The sequence below is a fragment of the Leptonychotes weddellii genome, unplaced genomic scaffold (genome assembly GCF_054177405.1).
Source record: "Leptonychotes weddellii isolate Sample4059 unplaced genomic scaffold, ASM5417740v2 HiC_scaffold_3537, whole genome shotgun sequence".
In the NCBI taxonomy this organism is placed as follows: domain Eukaryota; kingdom Metazoa; phylum Chordata; class Mammalia; order Carnivora; family Phocidae; genus Leptonychotes; species Leptonychotes weddellii.
In genome coordinates, this window is record NW_027954611.1 from 38 (window position 1) to 11,526 (window position 11,489).

Sequence of the window (11,489 nt, forward strand, 5' to 3'; positions counted from 1 at the left end):
GTGAATGGGGCAGTGGGGAGGGATGAGCGGAGCGCACATGCTGGTGTGAATGGGGTGGGGGGGAGGGATGAGGGCACAGGCTGGCGTGAATGGGGTGGGGGGGAGGGATGAGCAGAGGGCACATGCTGGTGTGAATGGGGCAGTGGAGAGAGATGAGCGGAGGGCACATGCTGGTGTGAATGGGGCAGTAGGGAGGGATGAGCAGAGGGTACATGCTGGTGTGAATGGGGCGGGGGGAGCGATGAGCTGAGGAGTCGGAGGGGAAGTGAAGCTTTATTTTCAGAGTTTCCTGAGGGCTCACTGAAATTAAAGCAGGGTCGTGGGGTTGAGGGAGGCTTGACCCGGAGCTGGTAGGTATACCATGGTTCTGCCCTTACTAGCCATGTGACCTTGGGCAAGTGACCGCCCACTGGTCCCTCAGCATGAGCCTAAAACTGGGGGCTCTCCAGCCACTGAGCTGGCATGCCGTGGGGCCGTGGGAGCAGAGGAGGTTGGTAAATCTGCACAGGGCAGGAATGCAGCTGTGCAAACAGCCCCGCGGACCGTGCCACTCCCTTGCTCTCCTCACTAGTGACCTGGATGAGGAGAAGGGGCCTCGGCAGAGGACACACAGGTAGCAGCCCCTACCTGAGGCCCAGTCTTTGATCCCCACCACACCTTGGCCTCAAGAATCCTCTGCCCCCAAAGCAGTCCCCTTTCAGCTTCAGAAACCCAGCCTCTGTCTCTTTTCTCCCTCTCCTGATCCCTCCCACCTACCCCCAAAATAAAGGAACCAAAGGCAGACACAAATGTGAATCTTAAATTATTATTTCTTCCTGTCGCTTACACCCAAGGTGGGGGCAGGGGAAGAGGAGGGGAAGAGGAGAGGGGGGCATTGCCTCCCCCCCTAAGGCACTGAGTGGAGAAGCCGCAAGGGGGGAGGGGGGAGGTCACATTGTCCTCACTCTCTGGGGCTAGGCCCCAGGTCTCCCCAGCCCTGAGCTCCCCCATCACCTGAAATGCTAAGATGAGGCCCAGGGCAACCCGACCTCCCCCAACCCCAATATATTACATCATTACTTTTTAAATAGATACAGGGACTGGTCCCGCTACCCCCTCCCTGTGACACCCCCCTCACTATTGGGGGTACCTGGGCAGCTGTGCAAATGGGCATGAGGGCGCATGGGAGGAAGGAGAGCACCGGGCCCCTTAACCTGCCCCTTTTAAGGAGGGGGAGGGGCCGCCAGGCCAGGGAGGGGAAATAGTGCAAGGCAGAGCCCAGGCCGCAACGGGGGGGCCAGCACCCAGCGAGGGAGGGGGGCAGATACCCCCACCCCCAGCAGAATTGGGTAGTTAAAAATCTGAAACTAGATTTCAACAAGACCAACAGAAGAGGCTATGTACAGAACCGGGGTGGACTCAATCCTAAAGGAAGAGCGAGGGGATTACTCTCCGCAACCCAACGGACGGCCCGGCCGGCAAGGGACCCCCCCCCATCTCCCCGCCCCTTCCGCGCTTTCCCGGTGGAGCGCTCGCTGCCCCGGCGCCCGCGGCTCGCTGGAGCGGCCGCCAGGGGGCGCCCGCCCGCGCGCTCCGCGGGCCCGCAGCCCCTCACCTCGTCCCCCAGCCCGCGCCGCGCCGCGCCAGCCCGGGGGCGGCGTGAGTCAGGGGCGGCCCGAGTCAGGGGCGGCCCGGCGGCGGCTCCGGCTCGCACCTGGGCGGGAGGAGGAGAGGAGGGTAGGAGCCACCCGGCCCGCCCTGCCCTCTGGCCCCGGGGAGGGAGCGGCGGGAACAAGACATTCCCTGCCCGGGGACGCGGGAGGGGAGGGCAGGGCCGGGGCGGAGAGCCGAGCGGAGCGGGCCCCTCCCGCTGCCCCCAGGGGCGGGCGAGCCACTCCGGCCACCCCGCCCCCTTCTCCTCCAGGACCCCGTGACTCAGCGCTCGGAGCCTGGCGGGGGGTGGGTGGGGGTGGGGTGGGGTGGGGGTGGGGGTAGGGGTGGGGGGGGGCGCGAGGATGGCTCCTTCCAGCAGGCCCAGTCCCCCAGGCTTTCCAGCTTCTACCTCGCTCTCCCCCACCTACCCTTCCTTTGCCGCCCCCCTTTGCATAATTCACTGCCAGGAAAAGGGAACAGAAAGCAGGAAGGAGGGGTCTCAGAAGGGAAGGGAGGGGCTGTCCACCCCCCGGACACAGCCAAACCCCTGGGGGCATGGGGGGCGGGGCGAGGCTTTGGTCCCAAGCCCCTCACCCCCTAGAAACCCGCATAGCCGAAGAGGGACCCCACAAATCAGAAATACATTATTGCTTCTACTCCCCAGGAGCAGCCGGGGACAGGGACCCCACCTTTACAACAAACAGAGCTGTAAATAGAGACATACTATCATGTATCACTCCTTGGGAGATCACCCCAATCTGGGGAGCCTCGAACCCCAAACCTTCTCAGCTTGGAACTGGAATGAGGGCTCTGGGGGGAGGGGGCGGACTGCTGAAGCCAGGGAGGCCCAGCGCCCTGACCCCAGCTCTGCCTGTCCCGCGGACTCCCACCGCTTGGCGTGGGCGCCCGGCCTCGCGCCGCTCCAGCCCGGCCCCTAGGCCTCTAAGAGGACTCCATGGCACCCTCAGCCTGAGGCGTCCTGGGCGCTCCCTCCTCCTCGTCGTCATCAGGGGGCCCCAGGGTGGACACCGGGGGCCCAGTAGGGGCTGACTGCTCCCAGAATCGGGCCAGAGAGAGGCGGAAGGTGTCCAAGTGGCCGTTGGAGAGGTCGAGGCCAGCAGGGGACGGCGTGGCGGCAGAGGGCGGCGGGTAGTGGGGTGGTGCATCGTCCTTGCGGCGCCGCCGGGTGCGCACCTCCAGGCAGTTCTGGCCCTTGAGGTGGCGCTGCAGGTGGTCCTCCTTGGCGAAAGCCTTGTGGCACAGGTGGCACTCGTAGGGCCGGTCGCCCGTGTGCAGGTGCATGTGGTTCTTGAGGTCATAGCTGTGCAGGAAGCGGGCTGGGCAGTGCGGGCACGAGTAGGGTCGCTCTCCTGTGTGCTTCCGCATGTGGATCTTCAGCTTGTCGTTCCTGGCCGCGCAGGGGGTGGGGCACAGGAGCCCGTCAGGCCCGGGACCGCCCCACTCCCACCGGGACCACCACCCCACCCCCCGCCCCCGCCAGGCTCCCGGCCCTCGTGGACTTCCCCCGCTTAGGTGGGCCCAGCCTCCAACCCCAAAGCTTTCCTGCGCCAAACCCACCTCCCTCGCCTTTCTTTCTCCCGGGCCTCCCAATTTTGGTGTCTCTGGGAACCTCCACACCCTCAGTTCTTCCAGGACCACCTGCCTCCCTCCCCACCGACCTGGCCCCTACTGGGTCCCTTCCCCCCCTGCCCCCCCCCCCACTCACCGGGTGAAGCGGACTCCGCAGACTTCACAGGCGAAGGGCTTCTCACCCGTGTGGGTCCTCATGTGGCGTGGCAGTTTGCCTGCCCCGTGGATGATCTTGTGGCAGACCGGGCACTCCTGGGGCATCTGGGAGCGGCGCTTGCGCACCAGCTTGTCCTGGCCGTCCAGGCCTGGTGCCAGAGCATCCTGGTGCAGCGAACTCAGGTAGGCCATCAGGTCGGGATCAATGGCGTCCTCGTCTGAGCCCAGCTCCTCTGGGGATAGTGGGGGCCCACCTCCCTGCGCCATCCCGTAGGCAGAAGGGTACACCAGCTCCTCTTCTTCTTCCTCACCCTCGTAGGGCTCGTAAGTCAGGGGCCCCTCGGGGGGTGAAGCAGTCCCCGCTGGAGGGCTGTAGCTGTCCCCCAGCCCGCTGCCCGCTCCGCTGCCCACTCTGGCCGCAACGTCCTCCTCCTCGTAGGTCAAGGGATGGGCAGGCACCGTGGGCGCCTCGGGCACTAAGTGGTTCGCCCGGGCCCCCTTGGTCTGCAGGAAAGCTTTTCGGGGCTTGCGGCTGCGGCGGGCGACCGGCCGAGGGGGCGGCGGGGGCGGGGGCGGGGGCGGGAGGGGCCCCTGGGGCGGGCTGTCTTCTCCGTTGGGAACTCGGGAGGCCGAGGCCGTGGCCGTGGCGAAGGCCTCCAGGTACTGGCGGGCTCGCTCACAGTCGTCCTCGTCGGGGCTGGGAGCCTCCAGGCCGCTGCCCTGCAGGATCTCCATGCAGGCGGCGATGACGCACGGGATCTCCAGCAGCCGCGCGGCCTGCAGCACGGCGGGCATGTTGGCGCTGCTGGTGGTCAGCGTGGCCGTGTAGGCGAACTCCAGCAGGGCGCCCAGCGCCTCGGGCCCCACGAAGTCCAGCTCGCACACGCCGGCGCCCCCCGCGGCCGCCCCGCCGCCCCCCGCCCCCACCACCGCCCCGCCGCCCCCCTCGGTGAAGAGCTTCTTGAAGTAGTGGCTGCAGGCGGCCAGCACCGCCCGATGGGTGCGGTATTCCAGGCCCTGCGTCCGGATGGTGAGGTCGCAGAGGTGGCCCAGCTGCCGCTGCTCATTGAGGCAGCTCAGGAGCTCACTGCTGTGGTCTGGGAATGGGATCCCGATGAGGTCGTCCTCAGGGCTCCCCATCTTCTCCTGCAGGGTGGAGAAGAGGGACAGGTGAAGGGCGCTCAGCTCTGTGCGGGGCGCCGGCATCGGCCCACACTTCCTGACCCAGGAGGCTCTCCTAAGGGCTTTACACCCAGGTGATCTTCCAGAACCTTCTGAAGGACTGATTAGCGGCCGTCTCACAGACAGGGAAGCCAGGGCGCAGACAGGGGCAGCGACTTTGCAAGTGAGGTGCAGAATGGCGTTCAAACCCAGGCCGTGGGCCCCCGGTCACGTTCCCACCTGCTCTGCACAGTCCCGCCTGCCTCTGGAGCCCCGACTTGCTGAGCCTTTGCTGGAGGCCCGCCCGCTTCGCCCGCCCCACTCCCCATGCCTTGGGAGGGATACTGGGGTCCTGGCCCAGGCTTCACCAAGGACTCAGGGCTCAATCATCTGAGAACTGGGGTGACAGCCTCTGACGGAGCCTCCCCACAGCTAGAGAGGCCAAGGACAGGGTTGGGATTACACTGGACCAAGGCATGCTCTGGGCCTGGCCAGGTACTTTAACCCAAGTTACCCCCACAAAGGGCTTGGTGCTCTGTAAAAGGCTATGCAAACTCACCAGGCAGCTTCGCAGCACCTTCACCTTCACCCTCCTGCTCCTCCCCTCCCCCACCTACTAAAAGTTCATCTCCCCTTTTAGATTCCACCCCCCCCCAGGCCAAAAGGGAAACACAGCTCCCAGCATCCCTCCCCCCACATCCTCCCCTCCCCCAGGGGGCCAAGGAGCAGCCACCCTTTGCTGGGGTGTCGTGGGCTGGCTCGGGTGCTTCCTGCCCCACACAGATAAGCATCGTCCCGTCCCCGCCCCCTCCCCCCACTGCCAATAGAGGCCAAGTTGCAATCCCACCCCTCCCCACTGCAGCTACCACCAGCACCTCTCCCTCCCTATTCGTGGCCAGTCGGGAGAGGGCCCCTCTCCAGCAGGTTGTCTTGTACCCGCTGTGCTCTCCCCTCCAAGGCAGAAGCTGCAGCCCCCCCAAGGCTGGTGGAGGGGCAGGAGGGCGGTAGGTGGGCCTGGCCTGGAAGTGGGGAGGGCTGCTTGAGTCCTGGGTCTGCTGCTGGATGACCTTGGGCCAGTCCCTTCTGTCTGTGCATCCTTTTCCTCAGCTGTACAAGGAGTGGGTGGGAGTAGAGGTCCCAAGAGCTCAGCCCTCCGGCCCTGACAATGGGTGTGGGTCTGAAGCGAGTGGAGACAGAGTTGGGGCCTGGAAAGAGCAGGGCTCTGGAGTCAGCCGGGCTTGAGTCTGAACGCTCCCTCTGTGGCTGACTAGCTCGGTGACTTGAAACACATGAGCTGGTCTCTGAGCCTCCTTCCTAGTCTATGGTACGGGATCATTCCACTGGACCTGTAGGCTTGTAGGCTTGCAGTGGCGGGTACATGAGACCACGTGTGGGGGCCCAATAAACATTCTGGCCTTGGGAGGGAGAAACAAGGCCTCGCCCAGGGGCAGATTCCACTACACAAATGGCCTCTGCTGGGAAACTGCTTGGGTCTCCCTCCCTCAAATCACCCCAAAGAATCAGGTTACTACTAGCTACATGACCTTGGATCAGTCACTTCCTTTCCCCAGGAGGCCGGTTTCCTCCTCTGTAATATTAAAGGCTGACCTACATGGTTCTTAGGGCGGGTCCCGCTGACCCCGGTCAGGGTCTTCTTCACTACTCCCAACAGCCACTCAGTCTGCAGACGTTGAGGGAAAAGGTTTTTTCAGGGAGCTGGGGGAGTCAAGGGCCACAGATTTCCCCTTTAGAGCACAAGAACCGCATTGTCTCTGCCTGCCTCCCAGCCTGTCACCTTCACCGTGACGCCGGGACTCCTGCAATGGGCGCCCTCCGGAAGCAGCACCCACGTGTCTCCCCTTTCCTGGACAGACACCCAGATGCCCTCAGCAGGCCCCCTGCTCCCACCTGGAGTCCCCATATCGCTTCCCCGCCTGGGAGCAATCCCAGTTCCCTTTGGTTCTCCGGCCCGCACTTGACAAACAGAGCAAGTGGCAAATGGCCCCAGGACTTAGGAACAAACAAAAAGCGGGTGGGCAGCAGCAGCAGTGGGCACCCTCCTGGGCCCAGGCAGATCCTGTCCCTCCTGAGGGGGATGGGTGGGGCTGTCCTCGCTGTCCATTGGCCTGGAGCTGGGCACCCGCAGGCACGTGGCTTGCCCCATCCCTCTCCCTCCTTCCCTCCCCACCCCACCCATTCCTGCTGCTAAGCCCGCCTTCTTTCTCCCACCCCAGGGCTGGTCTCCGCGGCAACTTGGCGTGGCAGGGTGCTGATTGGCTGACCCTGCTGTCAGGTCACAGGCTCAGGCTGGTTCACCACGCAACTCACACAGGGCGCTTGGGCAAGGGTGGGTGTTTAACCCCTTAGGCCCAACTCCAATGCCCATGGCCACGAGGTAGCAACGAAGGAGGGGAGAGGCAGAGGGCACACGTAGGAAGGGGAGGTGTTCTTAAGGTTCTCTAGCTTCTGGAAAACTCCCCCAGCCCTTACCCAGGGCTCTGGCGCCCATGCCAACTTAGGTGCCACATGGAACGATGCTGGTGCCAACCAGGCTAAGGGGACACTCCTAGCCCCATCATCCGCCAGTGCCAGGATGCGCACCCCTCCTTGGGCACCCTTCCCACATCTGCATCCCAAAGAGCCCAGCCCCCTGACGCCCCATGAGGGCGGCCCATCCCCACCCAGCCTGGCATGCCCCCTCTTGCTAAGGCCTTGTGGGCATGGGTGTGTGTGGTGGTTGGGGGGGCAGCTGTGCCAGGGAACCAGGCAAGGTCTGTTTGGTCTGTTTGCCTGGTAGGGGGAAGAACTGGGGGCCCCGCCCCATCGCTCCCCCTTTCCCGCCACCCCCCCAGGCTCCCCTCACTGTCAGGCCTGCTAGACCGGCCAAGCAGGTGGGCAGCTCTCTTGAAACTGGGCCCTGAGTCAAGCCTGCCCCATCTTTGGTGGGGGGAAGACTCTGGGACGAGAAAGGTAGGAGGGGGGCAAAGGTAGGAGCCCCTATCCCCTAACCCCTCAGTGCCCTAGGGCACCTGCCGGGGTGTGTCCACCACCAAGAACCAAAAGGTGGAGAACACTGGCCCTGACTTGGAAGGGAAAAGGAGCCTGCAGTCTTTCCAGGTGCTGACCGCAGGCAGTGTCCAGAGCAGGGCTGGGGGTGCCAGGGCCATGACACAGGGATACAGCAGGGATATGGGCCCCCAAGGGGCAGATGAGTGAAGCTGGCCCCCCTTCCCCACACCCTGGGGATTAGGGGAGTGAGGCTTAGTGTGGGGGGCAGCGGGCGGAACCAGGATTAGCGGCCGAGAAAATAGATATGGGGCTGACACAGTCACAGAGACACCCCCCCACACACACCAAAGGCTTCTCCAGGTGCAGCCGCTCGGATGTCCCTATGACATTCTCCTCCATGGCGATGGAGGCCTGGGGCACTTCCCAGTGCCCACCCCCCACTTTGGCTGGCCACCCTCCCTTACTTCTTTCTCCTTTCTGCCCCCCACCCCCACCCCAACTCCAGCCTCAGGTTCTCTTCCTGTTTTTTTGGAACTAAGTTTGCACGCAGCCAGGGCTTTGGCCTGTGGCTGGACCAGGGGGGTGGGGAAGTCGGACAGTGGGTCCAAAGTCCTCAGGGACCCAGGAATCTTAGCTCCCCAATTTCTCCTACCCTTCCCAGGGCCTCTGGAGCCCAGGCACTGGAGTCAGCTGGACTGCCCAGTTGGGAAGGCAGGATGCGGGGCTGAGGAAGTCCCCTGGAGGATGGTATCAGCTTAGAAGGCTAGGCCCCCAGCCAAGGGATGCCCTGGCATGTTCTGGGCCCCTGGGTCCGCACTCCAGCCCCTCCGAGCGAGTGCGTGCCCTGCCCATCCCCCACATGCCGCTTCCCCCCCTCCTAACCTCACCACCCCCAGCACTCACACTTCCTGGGGGCCAGGCGGGGAAGGGAGACCGCAAGCCACGAAGGGGGAAGGAGGCCAGGGGAGTTGGCTGCTTCCCGGTGCTGAGGGGGTTAAGCCTCTCCTCCCTCAAAATCCCCAATTCCTGGTGCTCCCCCAAATGAGGGAGATCTTAGTGCCGCTCCACATTCTCTGTCCTTGACACCTGCCCTAGCCCCGGCACTCTCCCCCCCACCGCAGGCTGCACTGGGGGGTGTGAGGGAAGATGGCAGAGGAGGTAAGGGGGGCAACTCCCTTCCCCAGCCTTCCTCCTTCACCTTTGGGGACCCCTGCCCGGCAGCCACTCTCCACTCCTGGCCCCCATCCTTGGCCTCCTCTTCCCGTCCCCTTGCTTGGCCCACCCTGTGCCCTCTCTGCAAAAAAGCATCTTTTGCTTTTCTTCCTTCAGCCTTGGCCAGCCTCCTGCCTCGTCCGCCCTAGGCATCCGTGGCCCGTGGCCCTTGGCCCCCAGGTGCCGCCTCGCCCTCTCCTTTCTTTTCCCTCAGGTCTCCACTCCAGGCTCTCCCGCTTCCTCCATTCCACCCTGCTCCCAGCATCCATTCTCTTCTCCCCTGGCTGGCGGGTAGAGAGAGGGGCCCGAGGAATCAAGTCGAGGAGCCAGGCCTGCCTTCCAAGGCCTGGTCTTGCCATGGGATGGCCACATTCAGGGCACCCATGCCACCCTTCTGGAAGAAGCACAGGATCGAAATCTGGGGGCCAGTTGGGGAGGATGGGTGGTGGTGGGGCGGGGGCTGGTGCGGAGACAGCGGATGTGGGGTGGGGAGGGGAGGACAACCTAGGCCTCTCTGCCCGTCAGAATTTCCAGCCCTGGAGCTGCTGGGCTTTCCCCAGAGGGTACCCACCCTGGGCCAGGCAACTGTGCATCTGGACAGACCCCGGCCATCAGGGTTCCCAGCGGGATCTGCCTGGGCAATGCCAGCTCCCCTTAGGGCCTGAGGAGACGGCACAAGGTGCCAGGGTCTGCCCTGTGCCCACCCCCTCCCCCCAGCCTAGCGTCTCGGGCTGGGTAACCGAGCCGGCTGGTAACCCCACACCCGCCAAGCCGCGGGCAGAAACCTGAGCCCCCCAGCCCCAGAGGACACCCCAGCCCGATCCCCGGAGCCCGGCTCCCTGCCAGCCTGTCTAACCTCCTGTCCTGGCCCAGCAATCCTTCGGCTCCTATAGGCCCCTTCTGCGCCCCTGTCCTCCTGGGGCCCCTGAGTGCTGAAGCTTCCCGGCACTCCAGCTCCTCGGACCCTCAGCTCCCTCAACCTTCCCGGGGAAGTTTGGACACCCTCTTCCTAGCCTGTTTTTCAGTCCCTCTCTGACCCTTGGCCAATTCTAGGCCTCCAAGCCTCCCCTGGGGCCTAATCTCCCAAGCCAGAGCAGAGCCTACTCACCTGAACGCTGAGGGGCCTTGCCGGCAACTCCTCTTGGCCCCTGGGGGGAGCAGGTTGGAAGGGGTGGGGGAGGGCTGGGCTGGGGGGGGGGAGGTGGGGTGGCTGTTCCCCGCTCCAGCTCCCTCCTTCAAAGGGGCCGCCCACGACCTGGCCCAGCCCCTCCCCCCTGCAGCCTTAACCCTCTGGGTGCTGTCCCCCCTCCCCCCAGCTTGGAGGGAGGGGTTACCAGAGGGCTGGCAGCGTGGGAGAAGGCCTAAAGTCTCTGCCTGTGGTGCCCGAAGCCCCAGCTGTACCCACCCCCGCTCGTCCTTACTCAGTCCTGAAAGGGGAAAAAGGTGAGTGTAGGCAAGGTAGGAGCTGGGACAGTCCAGGAGGACAGAGGTGAGGAGGAGCCTCGGGAGAGGCTGCTGGAGGTGGGACCAGGAGAAGGAAGAAGGGAGGGGAGGGGACAGGAGGCGGCAGTGGCCAGAAGAGGGAGGAGGGGAAACCCTGGACAGACAGTGCCCAGGGCTGACAGGTGCCCAGGTCCCAGCCCCTTAGGGCATGTGGCACCATAGGGGGCCACAGGGAGGCCCTCCAGACCCCAGTGGGCCCCTCGCACCCCTGGGAGCTGACCGAATTCTCCCCACCCTGTACCGGGCTGGGGCCCTCAGGGGCTGGGCAAGGCAGCACCCCGCCCTCCCCATGCCTCACCCCAAACCCACTCACATACCACAGTTCCTTGCCCAGGCGCCAGCCCCTGCCAACCAGGCCAGGGGGCAGCCCTTGTGCCAGCCCCCAATGGCCAGGGGGATCAGGGGGACGGAGCTGGCCTGAGGGGGGTGGACAGATGGGGGGAGCTGTGGGCACCGAAAGAGGAAGGAGCCAGGAGGGGGCATCTGCTGGGAAGCGCCTAGCCCCACCCCTTGCGCAAGCCACCGCCACCCTGGCCGGTTGGGTGGGACCCGCCTGGGCCTGAGGGGCAACTCAGGAGGGCTCTGAGCCCAGAGATGGGTGGGCCACACAGTTGCACTTAAACAACTCCGAGGGTCCCTTATTCCTGGAACAAGGGGTGCCCTAATGCTCCCTAGACACTCGGCCAATCCAAGTCCTCCTGGGTTGGGGAGGACCACTGAAATGCCCCCTAAAACATCCCCTCCCCTTTCCCCCCAACAGCTGCTGGCTCCACGCCGCTGGCCTGCTGCCCCTCACCAGCTCCCGGCCCGGTTGGCACCTACCCACCAGGATGCTGGCAGTCCTGCCCTCCTCTCCCTCCTACCCCCCTGCTCCCAGCGCCCCATGCCAGCTGTGGGCCCGGGGTGGGGGAGGGTCACCCCCGTGCCTTTTGGTGCCAGTCAGGCGGGTTCACTCCCCTCGGTCCTACAGACAAGGCCCAAGACCCCGTTCTCGAGCCGTCTCCTCAAGAGGCAGCGCACAAGTCAGGGCCTACCCGGACAGCCCAGTGAGCACTTACTGAAAGCTCCGTTCCCCAAGGTGGGTGCCAACCTCCCAGCATTCCCTCTGCCTAAGCATTTGCTTGGGCACCAAAGTCCCCGCAATTCCTGAGAGTCCTGGTGCCCGCAGCCTGCAAGGGAGTGGGGTGGGGCTGCTCTCTGCCCTTTGATCCCCATAAAGGGAGCCA

General features: G+C 64.8%; 1 protein-coding gene across 1 annotated transcript; it reads right to left on the bottom strand.

The window, feature by feature from the left end:
• Positions 1–785: 785 nt before the first annotated feature.
• On the bottom strand, positions 786–10,485 carry ZBTB7B (zinc finger and BTB domain containing 7B). The gene is made up of 3 exons (XM_081810736.1): positions 9,869–10,485; positions 3,359–4,524; positions 786–3,040 (listed from the first exon to the last, which is right to left on the bottom strand). The coding sequence occupies exons 2-3, from the start codon at positions 4,516–4,518 to the stop codon at positions 2,575–2,577; spliced, it is 1,626 nt and encodes a 541-aa protein (XP_081666862.1). The 5' UTR covers positions 4,519–4,524; positions 9,869–10,485; the 3' UTR covers positions 786–2,574.
• Between the last annotated feature and the right edge of the window lie 1,004 nt (positions 10,486–11,489).